The sequence below is a fragment of the Zalophus californianus genome, chromosome 5 (assembly GCF_009762305.2).
Source record: "Zalophus californianus isolate mZalCal1 chromosome 5, mZalCal1.pri.v2, whole genome shotgun sequence".
In the NCBI taxonomy this organism is placed as follows: Eukaryota; Metazoa; Chordata; class Mammalia; order Carnivora; family Otariidae; genus Zalophus; species Zalophus californianus.
The window spans coordinates 126407024-126424233 of NC_045599.1; the positions used below are offsets into that span (position 1 = coordinate 126407024).

General features: G+C 38.9%; 1 protein-coding gene and 1 long non-coding RNA gene across 11 annotated transcripts in view; one reads left to right on the forward strand and one right to left on the reverse strand.

Annotated features, from left to right (window-relative positions):
* SPEF2 (sperm flagellar 2) overlaps positions 1-4063 on the reverse strand; it is a 169404-nt gene extending 165341 nt beyond the window's left edge. For 7 of the 8 annotated variants that reach the window (XR_003522086.2, XR_003522084.2, XM_027605658.1 and 4 more), the window contains exon 1: positions 3880-4063. Coding sequence is in view for 5 of the 8 variants with exons in the window: in XM_027605658.1 (XP_027461459.1) it covers positions 3880-3937 (58 nt within the window). In the remaining 3 variants the exon portion in view is untranslated. The remainder of the gene's footprint in view (positions 1-3879) is intronic. The other variant, XR_003522088.2, reaches the window with a different exon arrangement.
* Positions 2885-5973, forward strand: LOC118356996. Of its 3 annotated transcripts, XR_004820087.1 has the most exons (5): positions 2885-3133; positions 3381-3441; positions 3591-3959; positions 5311-5489; positions 5611-5973. It is a non-coding gene; the product is annotated as an uncharacterized LOC118356996 (long non-coding RNA). The 3 variants fall into 3 exon arrangements; XR_004820085.1 differs by having other exon boundaries at positions 5311-5973; XR_004820086.1 differs by having other exon boundaries at positions 3591-3678; positions 5311-5973.
* The last annotated feature ends 11237 nt before the right edge of the window (positions 5974-17210 follow it).

The following is a 17210-nucleotide window of genomic DNA, read 5'->3' on the forward strand; positions in this document are numbered from 1 at the left end:
CTCTACATTACTTTTTTTTCATTATAGAAACAACTGCTTAAAAACAACTGCTTGAATTTCAGATGTAATTTTGTGTTGAGTAACTTTTTGTATTCCAAGACATTTTATTACCATATACATCTAAGCACCATTCTCTAGGAGAAATGGTCTAGTTAAATTAAACTCACTGGAGATCCTTAGCTTTGGTAATAAAGCTTTGAATCTTCATATGTTGAGACTAATCAAGTCTCTGGTGACTCCCAGAAACCTCATTAAGTGGAGGGAGACGATTCTTAATTGAGGATCATTGGAATTTGTTTTCTTTATTGCTGACACTCAGGGTAGTCCAGGCAACAGGAAATTCAATATAGTACGCTTTATCCAAACTGACTTTTACCTTTCAGAATAATGCAGAAATCAATCAGCTTTAGCTGCCTTGCCAATGACTGAACCATTACCCAGCCTCACCAAGACAGTGTAAATGCACTCATTTGGCATTCTCATTGTTTTCTTTGTCCTAGCAAGCAACATATGGACTGAACCGCTTCTAAACCAACGCTAATAAATCCACTTTGCCATTTACCCATCTGGGAATTAGGTTATACCTTGCGAAGTTAGTTACAACATGCCTGGGTGGTTGAATTTGTGTACTTCTTAGAACTTCAAACTGAACAGTAATCCTTATAAAGGGATCTCAAATGAATACACTTGAGAAAGTTGAGGTTTTAAAAAAATATATTCCCTCACTGTAAATTGCAATATACAATATACTGCATAAGAGCACAAGTCAAAGATCTAGCTTCAAATTCTAGCTATAGGATCCACTAGATTTGTGATCCTGAACAAATAACCAAGCATCTTAGCTTCTTTTACTCATCTTTACAGCTGGAACAATGCCTCCTAGGGCCTTCCTTTGGAATTCAAAAACAAACAAACAAAAACCTATGTAAAGGGCTTAGCATAGGGTCTGGTATAAGTGCCTAAGTGTCTAATGATATTTTTGTTTATTTTTGTTTATTATTTTTTCATTTATAAAATTCATTTAAGAAAATAACTCTTATGTAATCCTCCCTAATACCTTATTAGAAGATGTTACTAATTTCAGTTAAAAGATGGTAAACATCTTTTTCTCCTAACTTGTCATATGAAGTTTGATCTTTTTTGATTTTCTGTTGGTAATGCTATGTTGAATTTTCCTTTCAAAATATGAAGGCAATGCAAGCAACAAGCCAAGTAACACTGATGTATAAAGAAAAGCCAGCAATCTTCTCCTTTCCTGGGGTAACCAATATCAATACACTAGTTTATATCCTCCCACACTTTTCTCTACGCTTACAAAAACAGACAACATGAAGATTCATGTATATGTCTCTCCACATATCTCTCTGTGCTAATATAAACAGATAGATGTGTGTGTGTGTGTGTGTGTGTGTGTGTGTATCTGTATTTCCTAGTTGGTACAAAAATGGAATTATATTCATCACAGTAAGCTATAACTTTTATTTTCTACTTGACAGAAATACGTGAATATCCTGTAGGTCAAAAGTTATAGCACTCACTCATTCATTCTAATAACTGCATAACAATCCATAGCACGGGTACAGCCTCATTTATCCAAGTATGCTACTACTGAAGCATATCCAGATTGTTTTCCATTTTTTTGATTTTATCCCTACAATCCATGTAGCAATAAACATCCTTGTTCAAATATCCTGACATACTGGTGATTTTATTGTATAGTATGATAGCTTCTGAAAAGTGAGATTTAGCATTTATTATGTCCCAAGCATTATTCTAAATGCTCTACATTTATTATCTCATTTAATCTTGACACAACTCGATGAGCTATTATTATTACTCCTATTTTGAGTATCATGAAATTTAGGTAAATAAATTGCCCAAGGTCACCAGCAGTGAGTGGTGGATAAGTGATTTCAACCCAGGCAGTCTGGTTTCCAAATCCTTCCTCTTAACAGGGCCCTTATAGAGAAAGTTGCTATATTACTTTCTCCAGAGGTTGCCGTGTATAGTCCTTCCATGATAGTTCCTCTGAACAGTTCTGAGCTTTCCACAATACACCATAAAATGTCTTATCTAATGACCAGAATCAACAACTGGCAGTGTGCTTCCTCAGGTGCACAAATTCTATCTTGTTTGTTTCCAAACGTATCTGAGTATGTTTCCTATAATCTGAAAAGCCTTTTACAATATGGAATCTGGTTATATCAGGGACTGTCTCTTTAGACTCTGGTTAGCAATTAGGATCAAGAAATAAATATGTATTCCTAATGAAGGGGATGCAGAATATTGCAGCGATCTCTGCTAACAACTTCAGGGAAGCAGACACCCGGAATTTTCCATTCATAGATTATGTTGTTAAAATTCTTACTTAAAATGTCTCCAGTCTTTTAATCTTCACAGAAAGAAGTAATTCTTCCTCTTCCTCTCAAAACCAAAATCCCCAAAACTAATTACAATTATAATTACAACTAATACAATTACAATGGCATACTGCTGTTATGTTTCTTATTAATTTTATTTACTTTTCTCAAAAGTGTTTCAATATGCAATAGAGTCTTGGGGACTTGACCAAAGGGTGTGGTTTTTTTTTTACTAATCAAGTAAATGAAGCAAATTAAACTCAGCAACCCGTAACTGCTTTTCTTTGGAAGAGTGTAACTTAAGGGAATTATATTGCATTTTGGCTCCGCTGGTAAAAAGGGAATTAAAAAAAGTGCTAAACATTGTGCTGTGATCAGCATCATATTTTAGGTGAGAAACAGTGACAAAATGGGACGATCATAGAATCCTGTGAAAGAATATATTGCAGTTCCCAGGGAGTGTGTGGGGTGTGGTTTGGCAAAGAAAAAGTCTAGGGTTTATGCCTCAAGAAATGCAACTGGAGGTGCTCCAACATTAAGGAGCCTAATGCTGATGACGAGTATCTTGCTGCTTCAGAAACACTACTAGTCTAGCAAATTCTATGGTTGACCTAAGGTCGGGTAGGCACTATTGCCCCTCTGGTAGCAACTTGGCGTTATGCAAGGGTGCTTCTGCGAAAACAGACTGAAATGATTTGGGCTGAAAATCTCTTGCCTTGAGCAAAAACTATACCAGCTGGAAAAGGAAGTGCTGAAGAAACAACAGAAAGAAGGTGAGCGGGAGGATAGTGCTCTGCTGGAATTACTCGGCTGCCCTAGAAATTGCCAGCATGTACAATTGCCTCTGTGGTTGTGGGAGTTAGAAACTTTGGACGGCTGCGATAAAATCAGATTAGTGAATATGGTCAGCTTTAGCCAAGAGTGAAGAGTGGTCGGAAATAGCTAATGTTTGTAAAATTTGAGCTAAAACTGCTGCATTAACTCGTTTCACCCCCCCCCCCCCCCCCCCCCCGCCGCTAGGTGGGTAGGTACGAAGAGTGTGATCGGATCTATTTTATACTGGAGGAAACACTCAGAGAAGGTATTGTAACTTGTCCAGGGGCACACATCTAATAGTTGGCTTTAAGGCTTCATATTTCATTGGCTTGCCAGCCTACCATGCTTCTAAGGATGTGAAGGGAATAATGTCAGGGCCAGATTATTGAGTCCAGCAAATTCTTCTCTCCATAGGAACGAAGGATACCTCCCTAAACCCTCTGATGGCTTAGAACCGCACCGTAGATCAGAAACTGCGGGCTTGGGCCCACCGTGACGATGGGTAACTCGGGAGCGGCAGGATGGGGATGGGAGAAGCCGAGGTGACTGGGGCCACCTGACGGGCCTGGGGCGCTGCTGGGCCCCGCAGGCACCTGGACTGCACAGCTCGCGCCTTCCCCGCCACCTTCCATCCGCACGCCGCGCCCCGGGGCTCTGCGCCCCGCTCGCCCCTAGCCCGCTCTCCCCGGGCCGTGTCACTCACTCACGGTCTGGGACACCTTCACCTCCTGGTTGAGCCACTGGCACAGAATCTCCGACATGGTTCGGCCTGCGCCTTCTACAGTAAGCAGGTGTAGGAAGGCGCGGGAAACCCAGCCGAGGGCTCCGCGTCCTCCTGTTGCCAAAGGCAACTCGTTGCTAAGGAAGCGTAACCAGGCCGGAGCCTGTGGCGGGGGGGGGGGGGGCGGGAGTGGGGGGCGGGGGGGGGAAGGCTGGGGCAAGAGGGGCGCCAGAGTCCAGGCGCGGAGGACGGAAAACCGTAGCCTGCCCCCTGCCGGCGGGTGAGCTCGAAACGTGCGCAGGCGCCGGGGCCCCCGCGGTGGTGGTGGCAGCGGGGACCGGGAAGAGGGGCTGAGAGGTGGGCGAGCAATGGTGGGCGGGCCGAGGGAACGAGGCCGGGAGGCCACGGCCTGAGCGGGGGCTTCTCGGACGGGCAGAAAAAGAAAGCAGGAGTCTTGATTGAAGGGGGATTTTCTCCCTTGTCCTTTAAGGGAATCTACAGAAACTCTCTAACGGCAGCCGTTTTGTAACTGATTTACAAATTACCTGTTCTGATTGCTGTGTTGTGTGGCTAACCTGGCAAGACAGATTGTGTCTTAAGTATATTTTAGTCCCAGACCTGGTACAGGGCCTGACACCCAGAAGCATTCAATAATTTTTGTTGTTAGTGGTGGCAGCACTAACAGGGTAATTCCTATCCCTGCAGTGTTTTGAGAGGTGAATATTTAATGAGCTGATTTTCTAGTCAAGTTTTCCTTCCAGATAATTATTTTTAAATGTATTTTGACAAACACTCTTACCTTGAGCGAACCCGAGTCAGGCTCGTTTGGATCTTCTCCTGGAGGCTCAAATCTGGAGCTCTGTGCTTAGCCTCCTTATTCAGTTTTAGCAAGAATCCTGCTCTGCGGTGTCTGTTTAAGGAACCCCCGCCTTCCATAGCGATCAAATTCTGCATCCCTCACCTTTGATATCTGCTCCCCCTGGCCTGCCTTCAGCAAGAATCCTTCAAGTCGGTTTAGCCAGAATCCCCTTGGCCCTGATGTTTCCTCTTAGAAATTTTCCATCCACTGACCCCAGCCCTGCTCCTTGGCTATAAATACCTACTTTTCTTTGTTGTGTTCAGAATGGAGCCCCAACTCACGCCCCTGTTGTAAAACCCACTCGCAATGGTCCCTTGAATAAAGTCTTCCTTACTGTCTTTAACAGGAGAGAAAAATTTTCCTTTAACAATTTCTAAAGTTTAGATAGAGTTATAAAAAAAATTATATGCATTTGTATTATGTATACTTAATCTTATATGGATGATAAATAATATGTAGTAGTGTATTTGTGTATGTCACAAAGAATTTCCCCTCAAAGGCCTGGATACATCAAATTATGATTTATTTTAAGATTTTATTTATTTATTTGACAGAGACACAGCGATAGAAGGAACACAAACAGCGAGAATGGGAGAGGGAGAAGCAGGCTCCCCACCGAGCAGGGAGCCCGATGCGGGGCTCGATCCCAGAACCCTAGGATCATGACCTGAGCCAAGGCAGACGCTTAACGACTGAGCCACCCAAGCGCCCCAAATTATGATTCTTTTAGACTGTATGCTCAATAACAGTGATAACCTACTAGAATAAATGTCTCTTAAGATTGATCTGAAATTGATCCATGTGTCCTGATTGGCTAAAAGTTTAATACCATTTCACTTTACTTTAACTTTTAGATCTCCCATCCCATGAGTTTCCTCACACCCAACACAGCAGACATGACTGCGATGGAACAATGGAAATTCTGAGGGAGATTTATTACCAACAGAACTGGAGCCTGATACACTTGATACGTCTCACCTTAGAGTTGTCCAAATTTGGAAGATCAAATGATTGTAAAAGTCTTTATAGCAACGGGAATATATCTAATAAAGTTTTATCTGTTGGAAACATGTCATCTCTGAAAAGATTTCTAGCAATGTCTGCAATAGCCAAACTGTGGAAAGAGCCGAGATGCCCTTCAGCAGATGAACGGATAAAGAAGATGTGGTCCATATATACAATGGAGTATTACTCAGCCATCAGAAAGGATGAATGCCCAACTTTTACATCAACATGGATGGGACTGGAGGAGATTATGCTAAGTGAGATAAGTCAAGCAGAGAAAGTCAATTATCATATGGTTTCACTTATTTGTGGAACATAGGAATAGCATGGAGGACATTAGGAGAAGGAAGGGAAAAATGAAGGGGGGGGAATCGGAGACAGAGATGAACGATGAGAGACTATGGACTCTGAGAAACAAACAGGGTTCTAGAGGGGAGGGGGATGGGGGGATGGGTTAGCCCAGTGATGGGTATTAAGGAGGGCATGTACTGCATGGAGCACTGGGTGTTATATGAAAACAATGGATCGTGGATCACTACATCAGAAATTAATGATGTATTGTATGGTGACTAACATAACATAATAAAATAAAATAAAATAAAATAAAATAAAATAAAATAAAATAAAATAAAGATTTCTAACGGTGCAAAGGTGCCCAGAAATCACTGCTGAGGCACTTGTGTTTTTTGTCATCCTGGTAGTATATTTATTTATTTGAGAGAGAGAGAGCAGGCAAGGGGGAGGGTGTCTGTAGGGGCAGAGGAAGGGAGAGAATCTTAAGCAGGCTCCAGGCCCAACATGGAGCATGATGCAGGGCTCCATCTCATACCCTGAGATCATGACCAGAACCAAAATCAAGAGTCAGACACTTAACCAACTGAGACACCCAGGCACCCCATTTAAGTTGATGACTAGTGCTACATTTAATAACAGGTTCCAAGCTTTAATTTCAGTCTGTTGGACCTAAAGGATAGAAAACAATGTCTTCTGGATTGCTGAGTAAATTGCTTTTGAGTGTTCATCAAACTCCACAGGTGCACCAGAAGAGAATGCCTGAGCTCGTGCACCACCTACAGATAGGGGTTTACCCCCACATCAAAGCCAAATATGTCTGTGCCTGTCCATAGGAACTGTTCAGTTGTTTGTTTGTTTCCAAGGGTTATTTGTAGTGTTTCTCTTTGGAACCCAGAACCAAACAACACAAACTGCCCATGTGATATTTAGGAAAACAAGTTTATATACAGGAGTTAGATACATGAAGATAGACACTACAAAATAAAACGTGAAGTTCTTCATTCCACAAGAAAGGCATGATATTTTCCTCAGTTCCTAAGGCATCAAACTTGAAAATGATGTGACATTAAAATATTAGTGAAAATTTGAGCTGTTACTTAAATGTTTGCCTTTTACTATTCATTTTTTTCTTGAAATTGCTACTTTAGTTATTAGTCCAAGTTTAACATTTAATCTGTTTCTTTTCTATTGAAATGCAAGCTCTGGGTAAAATTTCTAGCACCTCCCATGTTGGTATTTTGTGTTAATATGATAAATAACTTGTTTGTTCCCCACGTGGAATCAGTTGGGGGAGGGAATGATTAAAGACATGAATAGTTTCCCATCTGTTCCTGAAATGGCTTCCCTATTGTTTTTTAATTAAAGTTTTTAGAATATTTGGCTCCTGCATCCAATTGTAACTACTACAGCAATTTTAAAACTAAATAAAAAATTAGTAAGGCATTACCTGTCATTTAATTATAATTCTTTATTTCTCCTCTGTAAATAGCCAAGGGCAGATTATTAAGAGTTATTTTGAGCCCACAAGTTGGTTTGAAAAGTTGTGCTGTGTACTGAAATGGAATACACCTTATTCTTTTAGGAAATAATTGTAACATTTTTCATAATTGACCCAAGCTTTAGAATCAGAACACCTGGGTCCAGATGTCCGCTTTTGCTCTGACTAGCTCTTCAGCTTTGGAAAAAAACAAACTTCTCTGAGCCTCAGTTTCCTTATTTGTAGGATAAGCACATTAATATTTGTTTGACAGGGTTGTGAGGACTAAACAAGAAATTGCATACCTGGCTCTCAGTAGATGCTAAACAAATGTTTCTTTCCTTTTCTCCTGAGGCAGTATGAATTTTTCCATTGCATTACTGGTGAGCTTAGTTTTGAGCAGCTCAGATTTGCTTCTAACACTTCAAACAATTTTTGAGGCAATTATTTCATACAGCTTCTTTGATTTTATGTATGACTAGTTCAATATCTATACAGAAATACATATACACTGATGGATTTTTAAAAAGTCTTATTTGGTCCTCCATGCATTTCTTCATTTCCCCTCTCATCATTCTTAGATCATTCTCTAATTCCCTCTCAGCATGTTTTGCAATGGCCCTACTCTCTTTACATTCATTAATGCAATAAACGTTTTTCCCAGCGTCCACAACAACTACTCAAGCTACATTTTCCTGTCTCTTCCCCTCTAGTCACCCTGTGCAAACAGTCCAGTCCATTTTCCCAAAGTTCTCCTCTATTCCTTGGCTTACACACATTCATGAATTTCACCAGAGCAGTGTGTACCGACTGTGGGTCTTGATCTCTTAACAGGATGTGTATGTAATTCCACTGGTGGGCCATGACAGAATTCTTTATAAATGAAATATGAAGTTTAAAATGGGATAGAAAATATCAGAGGGGTGGCTGGGTGGCTCAGTCCGTTAAGCAGCCCACTCTTGATTTCGGTTCAGGTCATGATCTCGGGATCCTGGGATGGATCAGGAGCAGCCTCCTGATCAGGAAGCAGCCTCCCCTTATTTTTTTTTTTAATTTTTTATTTTTTTGCAAAGGAAGGATGTAGAGGTAGGAAAGTTGGGACCTGGTAAAGAAATGTGGCAAGTTGAGCAAAGGGAATTTGTGGCTTACAGTTAAGGTTGGATTGAGGCTAGACTGTAAAGGACTCCTAGACTGAGGAGACCCCCTCCTCCCTCTTGTGCTCTCTCTCTCTAACACTCTCGCTCTCAAATAAATAAATCTTAAAAAAAAAGAAGTTTGAGAAGACTGGATCAAACTGTACCAAAAAGAGATCCAGAGACACTTCAATAAGCATGAAGTCAATGTCAGTTTCTTTTTTTGAACTTTTAAACATTTTGTAATTTAAATTCAATTAATTAACATATAATGTATTATTGGTTTCAGAGGGACAGGCCTATGATTCATCGGTCTTATATAATACCCAGTGCTCATTACAACACATGCCCTCCTTAATGTCCATCACCCAGTTACCCCATCCCCCCACCCTCCTCCCCTCAAGCAACCCTCAGTTTGTTTCCTATGATTAAGAGTCTCTTATGGTTTGTCTTTACTTAGTTACTACCTACTGTATTTCACCTCACTGATACTAGGTCTTCAAAGTTTTATTTATTCTAAACCACTCAAATGTGACAAGGCAACCTGTGATGAAATATAATAGAAATGCACCTATACTTATTAAGAAATTTGATTTCTTATGCCTAATATGTTTTTGGACAGTGGAACTCAATGTTCAAGTATTTTTTTTTAAACATTTTATTTATTTATTTGAGAGAGAGAGAGAGAATGAGAGATAGAGAGCACGAGAGGGAAGAGGGTCAGAGGGAGAAGCAGACTCCCTGCCGAGCAGGGAGCCCGATGTGGGACTCGATCCCGGGACTCCAGGATCATGACCTGAGCTGAAGGCAGTCGCTTAACCAACTGAGCCACCCAGGCGCCCCTCTCAATGTTCAAATATTACTAATTTCATATATCTACTAGGTGGATCTCTTTTTATATGAAATTCCTGCTAAGCTCACCAAACAATCCCTACTAAAGATACTTAGGGTATTTCCAAAGGCAAGGCAAGTTTAACAACTACCAGGAAATTAATGATTGTAATGTATGCTAAAATAGTGACGAAAGTACCTTTATCAGTCAAAATGCAATTTTTTTTCTGACAGAAGTTTCATGAGGACAAGTCTATTGGATATGAATTTAAACAATTTATCAGTCAAATAATAGAAATATTCTGTATCAGAAAGGTATATACAAAGAAAGGCCTATATTCATATACCTATATACTATATTTATATACAAATTTATATACCACATTCCCTGATATGCACATATACGTATATACATATATATAGATATATACACATATATGCACTTACATGTGTGTGTATAAAAATTGACAAAAAAAGGAAGAGGAAATCATTGGCCTTACTTCTATTACAGGTTGAAAATGCGTGAGCATTTGGAAACACCGTTGTTTATAAACAGAATAGGTCACCATTACATAAGAAGCTTATTTTAAGAACCCAGTGTGTATCATTTAATTCCAAAAGCTGCTATTCTTTGAATCTTCTTTTGGAAATTGTAAGTTCTTTATTAACATGAAGTTTTTTGGAAGGCAGGAGCCCTCTATTAACAGAAAGGCCATTGGAGACTTAAGGGATCACCTCTTGCATCTTATTCTACAGCATAATCATCTGTTATATCTTGAAAGAGATCAGCTGGAATGGGATGCAGGAACTTGTAGATGAGCTGAACAGAGCAAAAGGAATAACTATACTGGAAATGGAAGGTGGACTGATGAAAGGAAGGTGGGAGAGGATGGATAAACTTTTATTTCTTCCAAAATTTACATAAAGTTAAGCATGACCTTTAGGATGACATCTGGGGATAAGAGGCATTACATAAGGGAAAAATCAAAGAAATTCTGAATAAAATAATATTAGGACTTGCAGAATTGATACCTATTTTGAACTATCACGAATGAATCCATGGAGTATGGAGCGGGAATGAGGCCGAAGAACTTTTTGAAAGGGAATGGGCAAAAAACCTTAATAATAAGTGATATTATATACCTCATTCTCCATGATAGCACAAATATGAGAGTGACAAATATGGCTAGAGAGGTAATAGCCAAGAACCAGGTGGAGAAAAAAAACTGTTTTTTAAAACATCACCTAATTACAATGTGATGTTGACTTGGTGTTTTTCTTAGATGCCTTACTCATATTATAGAAATAGCGAGTGGGGGAAAAGATCATAGATAGAAATTTAATACAGGTGATTTCTGTTGGTTAAAACATCGGTCGATAATCATCATCAATAGAAAATGCCAAGTGACTGAATTTCTTTTTACTTTATTGTTTCCAAAACTTATGATTTGATATGACTAGTAAGTACCTAGATTTATGGCTGAGGGTCATTTGGTAATGGGTGTACAAAAGATAGACACACTATAGAAAAATAGAAAAATGAAAGTTTTTTTGAGCTCAAGGGCAATAAGAGAGCAGAAATAACATGCTTTCTAAATATGTTGAAGGTTTCAGTACAATCTGGACGAATAGCTGAGGCATTTGAAAGCTAGATGGACACAGACTTCCTAGGAAAGCAGATTCTGAAGAGATACAGGTTAAATGTGATCATGCAGATGGTTGCATTAATGAATATTAAAAAAATAAGGAATTCAGTAACTGCATAAAAATAGACTTGGTATCTAATCCCAGAATTCATATTTGCTCACCTAGCCACTGTTCCTAAAAATGTTACCATCCTTATTACTGCCGACCTCACCTTGCTGTACCTCAATTCCCTTTTCTGTATGTGGACTGTGTTGGTCTGGAGGACTTCAAAGCTCTTTTTCAACTCTATCCCTTTGTGAATTCATTAGTTTTTACTGAATTCAAGATTCTACTTGAGAATGTTTTGGTCTCATGAGGATTGTTATGAGGAAAGTATCAGAGATAAGAAGAGGGCTGGTCATCATACCTACAGAAACACAAATCTCAAGAAAGGGCAGAAAAGATGGAAACTGTAGCACCTCCTCACTTAGCACAGGTGAGGAGGGTCAGGGCAGACAATGTCTTGATTGATAATAGACAAAATTAGAAAGTAATGAGAATTTGTGTTTCAGCACCTTGGCAGTTGTGCTGTTGCCCAATATTAAAATGCAATGTTTTTGAGGGAAACCATGTGGAAAAGGAAAATTCTCCTCTATCTTCTTGGGTTCTCCCAGTGGTTCTGAGAAATAAACTGACAATGAACAGATTAACAAGAGAAAAATCATACAAATTTATTTGATGTTGTTTTACATGGGAAAGAGGAGCTTTACAAAAAGAAGAGAAATCCTGCAAAGAATCTGCTAGGTGTGGAGTCTTTTTTTTTTTTTTTTGGAAGATTTATTTATTTGTTTGAGAGAGAGAGAGAGCTTACAATCATAAGTGGGGGGAAAGAGAGAGAGAGAATCCTCAAGGAGATTCCTTGCTGAGCATGGAGCCCATGTGGGCTTTATCCCAGGACCCTGAGACCATGACCTGAGCCAAAATCAAGAGTCGGCCACTTAACTGACTGAGCCATCCAGGCACCCCAGCTTGGAGGCTTTTAAATCATTTTGACAGAGGAGGATAAATATATAGGGAAGTGACAAAACAAACAAAAAAAAGGGACTTTGAGTTTCCAGGAGTGACAAATTGTAAGAAGACATATATATGGGAAACTAATGGTAAGTAGGGGCTAGTTAGTAGGTCATACACATTCAGTCCATATTAATATGTCATTAGGGAATTTTAGTTTAAAGCAATGAGGTACCATTACACATCCAAAATCCAAAACACAGACAACACTAAACACTAGCAAAGATGTGAAGCAACAGAAACTATCATTCATTGCTAGGAAGAATGCAAAATGATATAGTCACTTTGGAAGATAGTTTAGTTGTTTCTTACAAAACTAAATATATTTTACCATATGATCCAACCATCATGCTCCTTGTTATTTACCCAAAGGAGCTGAGATATTATGTCCAAACAAAAACCTGCATACAAATGTTTATTGCAACTTTATTTATTATTACCAAACCTTGGAAGCAACCAAGATGTCATTCAGTAGGTAAATGGATAAATAAACTGTGGTACATCCAAACAATGCAATATTATTTTAGTGCTGAAAAGAAATGAGCTGTCAAGCCATGAAAAGATATGGAGAAAACTTAAATGAATATTGCTAAGTGAAAAAAGCCAATCTGAAAAGGCTAATTACTATGTGATCTAAATATATGACATTGTAGAAAAGGCAAAACTATGGAGACAGTAAAAAGATCAGTGGTTGCCAGGCATTAGTGGGGAAGGAAGGTGAAACACAGAGGTTTGAGGGGCAGTGAAAATGCTCTGTGTGACTCTATAATGGCGGATATATATTATTACATGTTTATTCAAACCCGTAGAAGGTACAACACCAAAAGTAAACTCTCATGTAAAATATGGACTTTAGCTGAGAAACAAACAAAAACAAAACAAACAAGCCCTTTCCCCACAAAAAATGTGAAAATTAACCAGAAGTGAGTATGTGCACACACACACACACACTCACACACACACGTTGTACTTCTATATAATCAATGCTTTGGAGACAAAATCACAGCAAAAATTATGAAATATTTGGAACTAAGCAACAATTAAAGTACTATATACAAAAATTTGTGGGATGTAACTAGAAAATACATATCAGAAAATTTATTGTCTTAAATGAACATGTCAGCAAATAAGAAATTTGAAAATCAGTGAGCTAAGTTCTTTCTCAAGAAATTAGAAATAAGCAGCAGAGTTTTAACAAACAAAAAAGAAAATAGTGTGTTAAAATAGAAATTAATTATTTTTCAAAACGGAGCAGACCAAATTAAAAGAGTGCATGGCATCGAGGAAGGGCTCTGTAACTGTGAGCTATTATAGTTAATTAAGTGCAGGGAGGTAATAAAAACATTCATCTACTAAGGGTCTGGAGATCTGTTTTCTAGTGTTTTTCCTTTTTCTTTGAAAGACTAGATATTGTGTTACCTGTGGTGAGTCACATCAACACCCTGGACCTTGGTTACTTTATATGCAAAATGAGAAGTTTGGATTAAAAAGTCATGCCCAGTTCCGTGTCTCTGGGATTCTACTTTTACAGGACCCTAGTGGAGGCAAAAAAAAAAACTGCCTTATATAAAATTCAACTTGTAGACTGCTGTTACCATATGGACCACTAGTGCCTGGGTGGGAATCTAGAAGAGATGAAACAGTGAGTTACATCTAAATTGTGCATAACTATTATGATTAGTAGTAGTAGGATTAGGATTAGTAGTACAAAATTTATAGCAAAGTTCACCCTCTTGCTACTATTATTTCCTTCTAGGGTGGTCACAGTTAATTCATGACTAAATTCCCAACACAAAAACCAAAACCCTTTTCTCTCTTGAGAATAATTTTTCTCAGGAAATTTTGTAACTCTCTTCTAAGACATGCTAGGAGGTTGCAAGCTGCTGCTAAGCATTCCCAGCTTGTTAAATCAATATCATGTTCATTTACTCAAGGAGATTCTGGTCTGAAAGAAAAAGCAAGGCAGGCACTTTCATTTCACCTACAGGTAGAAATGAAATAGAAAATCCTTTCTTTTTCAAAGTTGGGAGAAAAAGATCACGGTGCATTTTTTCCCACAGTACAGGGAAGTCTTTCTTACCTTACTCTTGATATTTCCCTTCTAGCACATTGCAAAAAAGATGACTGATGCCTAGGAACAGGACCAGAGGAACCACTGTTCCTCCCTTTACCTGCTCTCTCTAAACCAATGGTCCCCAAAATGTTGTCAGAGACCCTTCTGGGGGGTCTGTACCATCTAAATTATTTTCCTAGTAACATGAAGACATTGTTTGCCCTTTTCATTGCCATTCTTTCTTGTGTCCACAGTGCGGTAGGAAAATCAGACACCAGGCTTTGGGGTTAGAATGAATCCACAGACTGACCCCACATCAAGTCATCAAAGCTTGATGAGAAGACGAGACTTTAACCTGAGAGGGGAAGGGGTTGGTCAAGATAAGCTCTCAGGAGAAATGTTTCACAGAGACTGAACGTCTTGAAGGTTTGATGGAGCATTTATCCATAAAATCTGACTTCCTCAGGTACGGAGGCACAACCCTCTGAACCCAAGCATCTACTCCCCTGGCTCTAAAATATTACCACCACCGCTTGATGGCAGTACATTCAAATCACACACACAAACATGTAGCCACTTTACATTGCTGGATCATTTCCGAATGCTATCCTAATGCACTTAAAAAAGTATTTGAAATTGAAATCTGAGACTCAAGGAAGGCAGAGAATTAAAAAAAAAAGAGTCATACCACATTTTTAATTTAATTAGATTTTCAAAAAAGGAAATTTTACTTACTCTGGCATTTCTATTAATCTGTTCTAATATCATTAAGTGATCCAAATGCTTTTGAAAGCACCCTTGTTAAGTACTTTATAATAGTTAAATGTTAACTAAATGTATTGTTTATTTACTAATCTTGTTCAAAACTAAGGCCCTGCATATGTTAAATGTATAATCCACATTATGGCACATATGGTTGTATAATTCATTTTTAAACAACAAAGACTTTTAACCATTGTGTATTCTGAAGTAAAGAATAGGTTTAATGTTTTAAAGTCAGAAGCAATTTAATCTATAATTAAATATGTTATAATAGCTAAATTTCAGAGTTGCAGTGGAAATTCCTTTGTTTCTGTGAAGCTTTAGATAGTTGAGGGAGGAGCAATGATTCTCTGAACGCAAAGTGCCCGATTAGCTTTTCCATCCAAATCCAAGATTAAGTCACCCTCTTTAAACTTATTATATAACTTTGGAATTGCCGGAGTAAACTTTTGGGGAATTGTTAGCTTGCTAGTCATGCTAGAAATCTACAGATAATGATTAAATGGGTGCTCTTCTTCTGGAAGCAAAGTAAGAGAGCATAGCCTTTTGAAAATTCCAAACAAATCTCTTCTCTGTGGTATTATATAAGGGAACACTGGTGCCAAGCTAGCAAGTGGCTTTGCTTTCTCCTGTTCCTCTTCAAGAACAATGGGTAAAAGTTAAATAAACATATAGCTTTTGTTGAGAGATTAACTGGAAGTGATTACTTGTACTTTTCATGTGACATCTCAGGGGGAGAGCTTGTGAAGTATTTTGTATATATAAATTTTCAGGCAGCCTGCAGAATGAAACAGGATTATAAAGGTTATAGACATGCTCCTTGATTCTTTCAAAGGAAAATGTTTATAGAGAGCTTACTAATGCATACATGAACCTGAGGAGAAAGTTAATTTTTTTGGTAAAGGATGCTTTGAAAAAGGAGATCTCTGAGAACATAGTAAGTCTTTCGCTTTCCATGTCAATCAGCCCATTTCAAACAGTCAGGACCGAACAGCCTGGTGATCCCAGATCACAACTCAGTTAGAAACGAAGCCGGATTATGCATATAAATCTTCCCACAGTGCTTGGCACATAGTGAGCCAATATATGTGATTAATTATTCGTTTAGAAGGTAAAGTCTGAGGAAGTACCTGAACCTCTTTCCCATTCCTTCCTATTCCCTAACTACCTTTCCACCTACTTCCTTGCCTAAGTAACACGTGTTAATTCATTTATTTAACAAGTATTTACAGGGTGCCTATGGTATGGCAGGTACTGTTTTCGGCACTGGCTGACAAAGCCGCACTTTACTCAGCCTGGAAAACAGTGAGGGCAGAAGCTAGTCCTGCATGTGCATTGAGACCCAGTGGAGGAAGCAGAAAGGGATGGATGCCAAAAGTCTGGCACCAGAAACCTTTCCCCAGGGATGGTAGGACAATGCAGGGCCTGGAGCTTAGCGGTCTCCCAGGGAGAAGAGGGGTGGAGGGAATCAAAGCAGACCTGATTTCACTAAATTCATGCCAGACACAACTGAGACAAAATCCACTTACCCTGAATTGATCAAACTAGTTTTTCCACTATCAAGTGAAATGTGATCTTAAATAGAGGTTAAGATTTCACTCGCTGATCACAGTGGTCTGAAATATCAAGTTTGTTTCTTTATTTTACAGTATTAATTCTTTTTAGTATTAATAAACAAGGAAGCCATCCCACAGGGTCACTCTGTTTCTCTGGTTCCAGATTTTGTTTCCCAGAATCTGGCAGAACACCTCTGGTACCAATGGTCAGCTCTTCAATTTTGGGCATTCAGTACACATCTCTTGTTTGGCTATTAGTTTTCTTGTGTCTTCCTCATGAAAATTCCTTTTGGGGTATCCCCTCACCTTAGCCAGCCAGAAGGGAGCATGTGCCTTTTAGTGAAGGAGAGTGAAAAATTCAATAATCTCACCAGTGTTATTGCACAACTCTGGGAGGAAGATACTTAGCTTGTAGTCGACATGGAAACAGCGATTCCTTGAGTTGTGCAAAGCGAATTTCACCTCACAGGCTGCCACTCTTCAATGATCTGGGTATATTTCCTTCCACCCAGCATTTCTGTTTGCCTGTTTTATACTCTCTGGAAACATAGTTTTAGTCCTTGCTTAATAATTTTAATACATATGCCATAATTTACATACTTTCTTTAAATTTTTAGACAATTAGTATATTCACAAGATCTTGCTA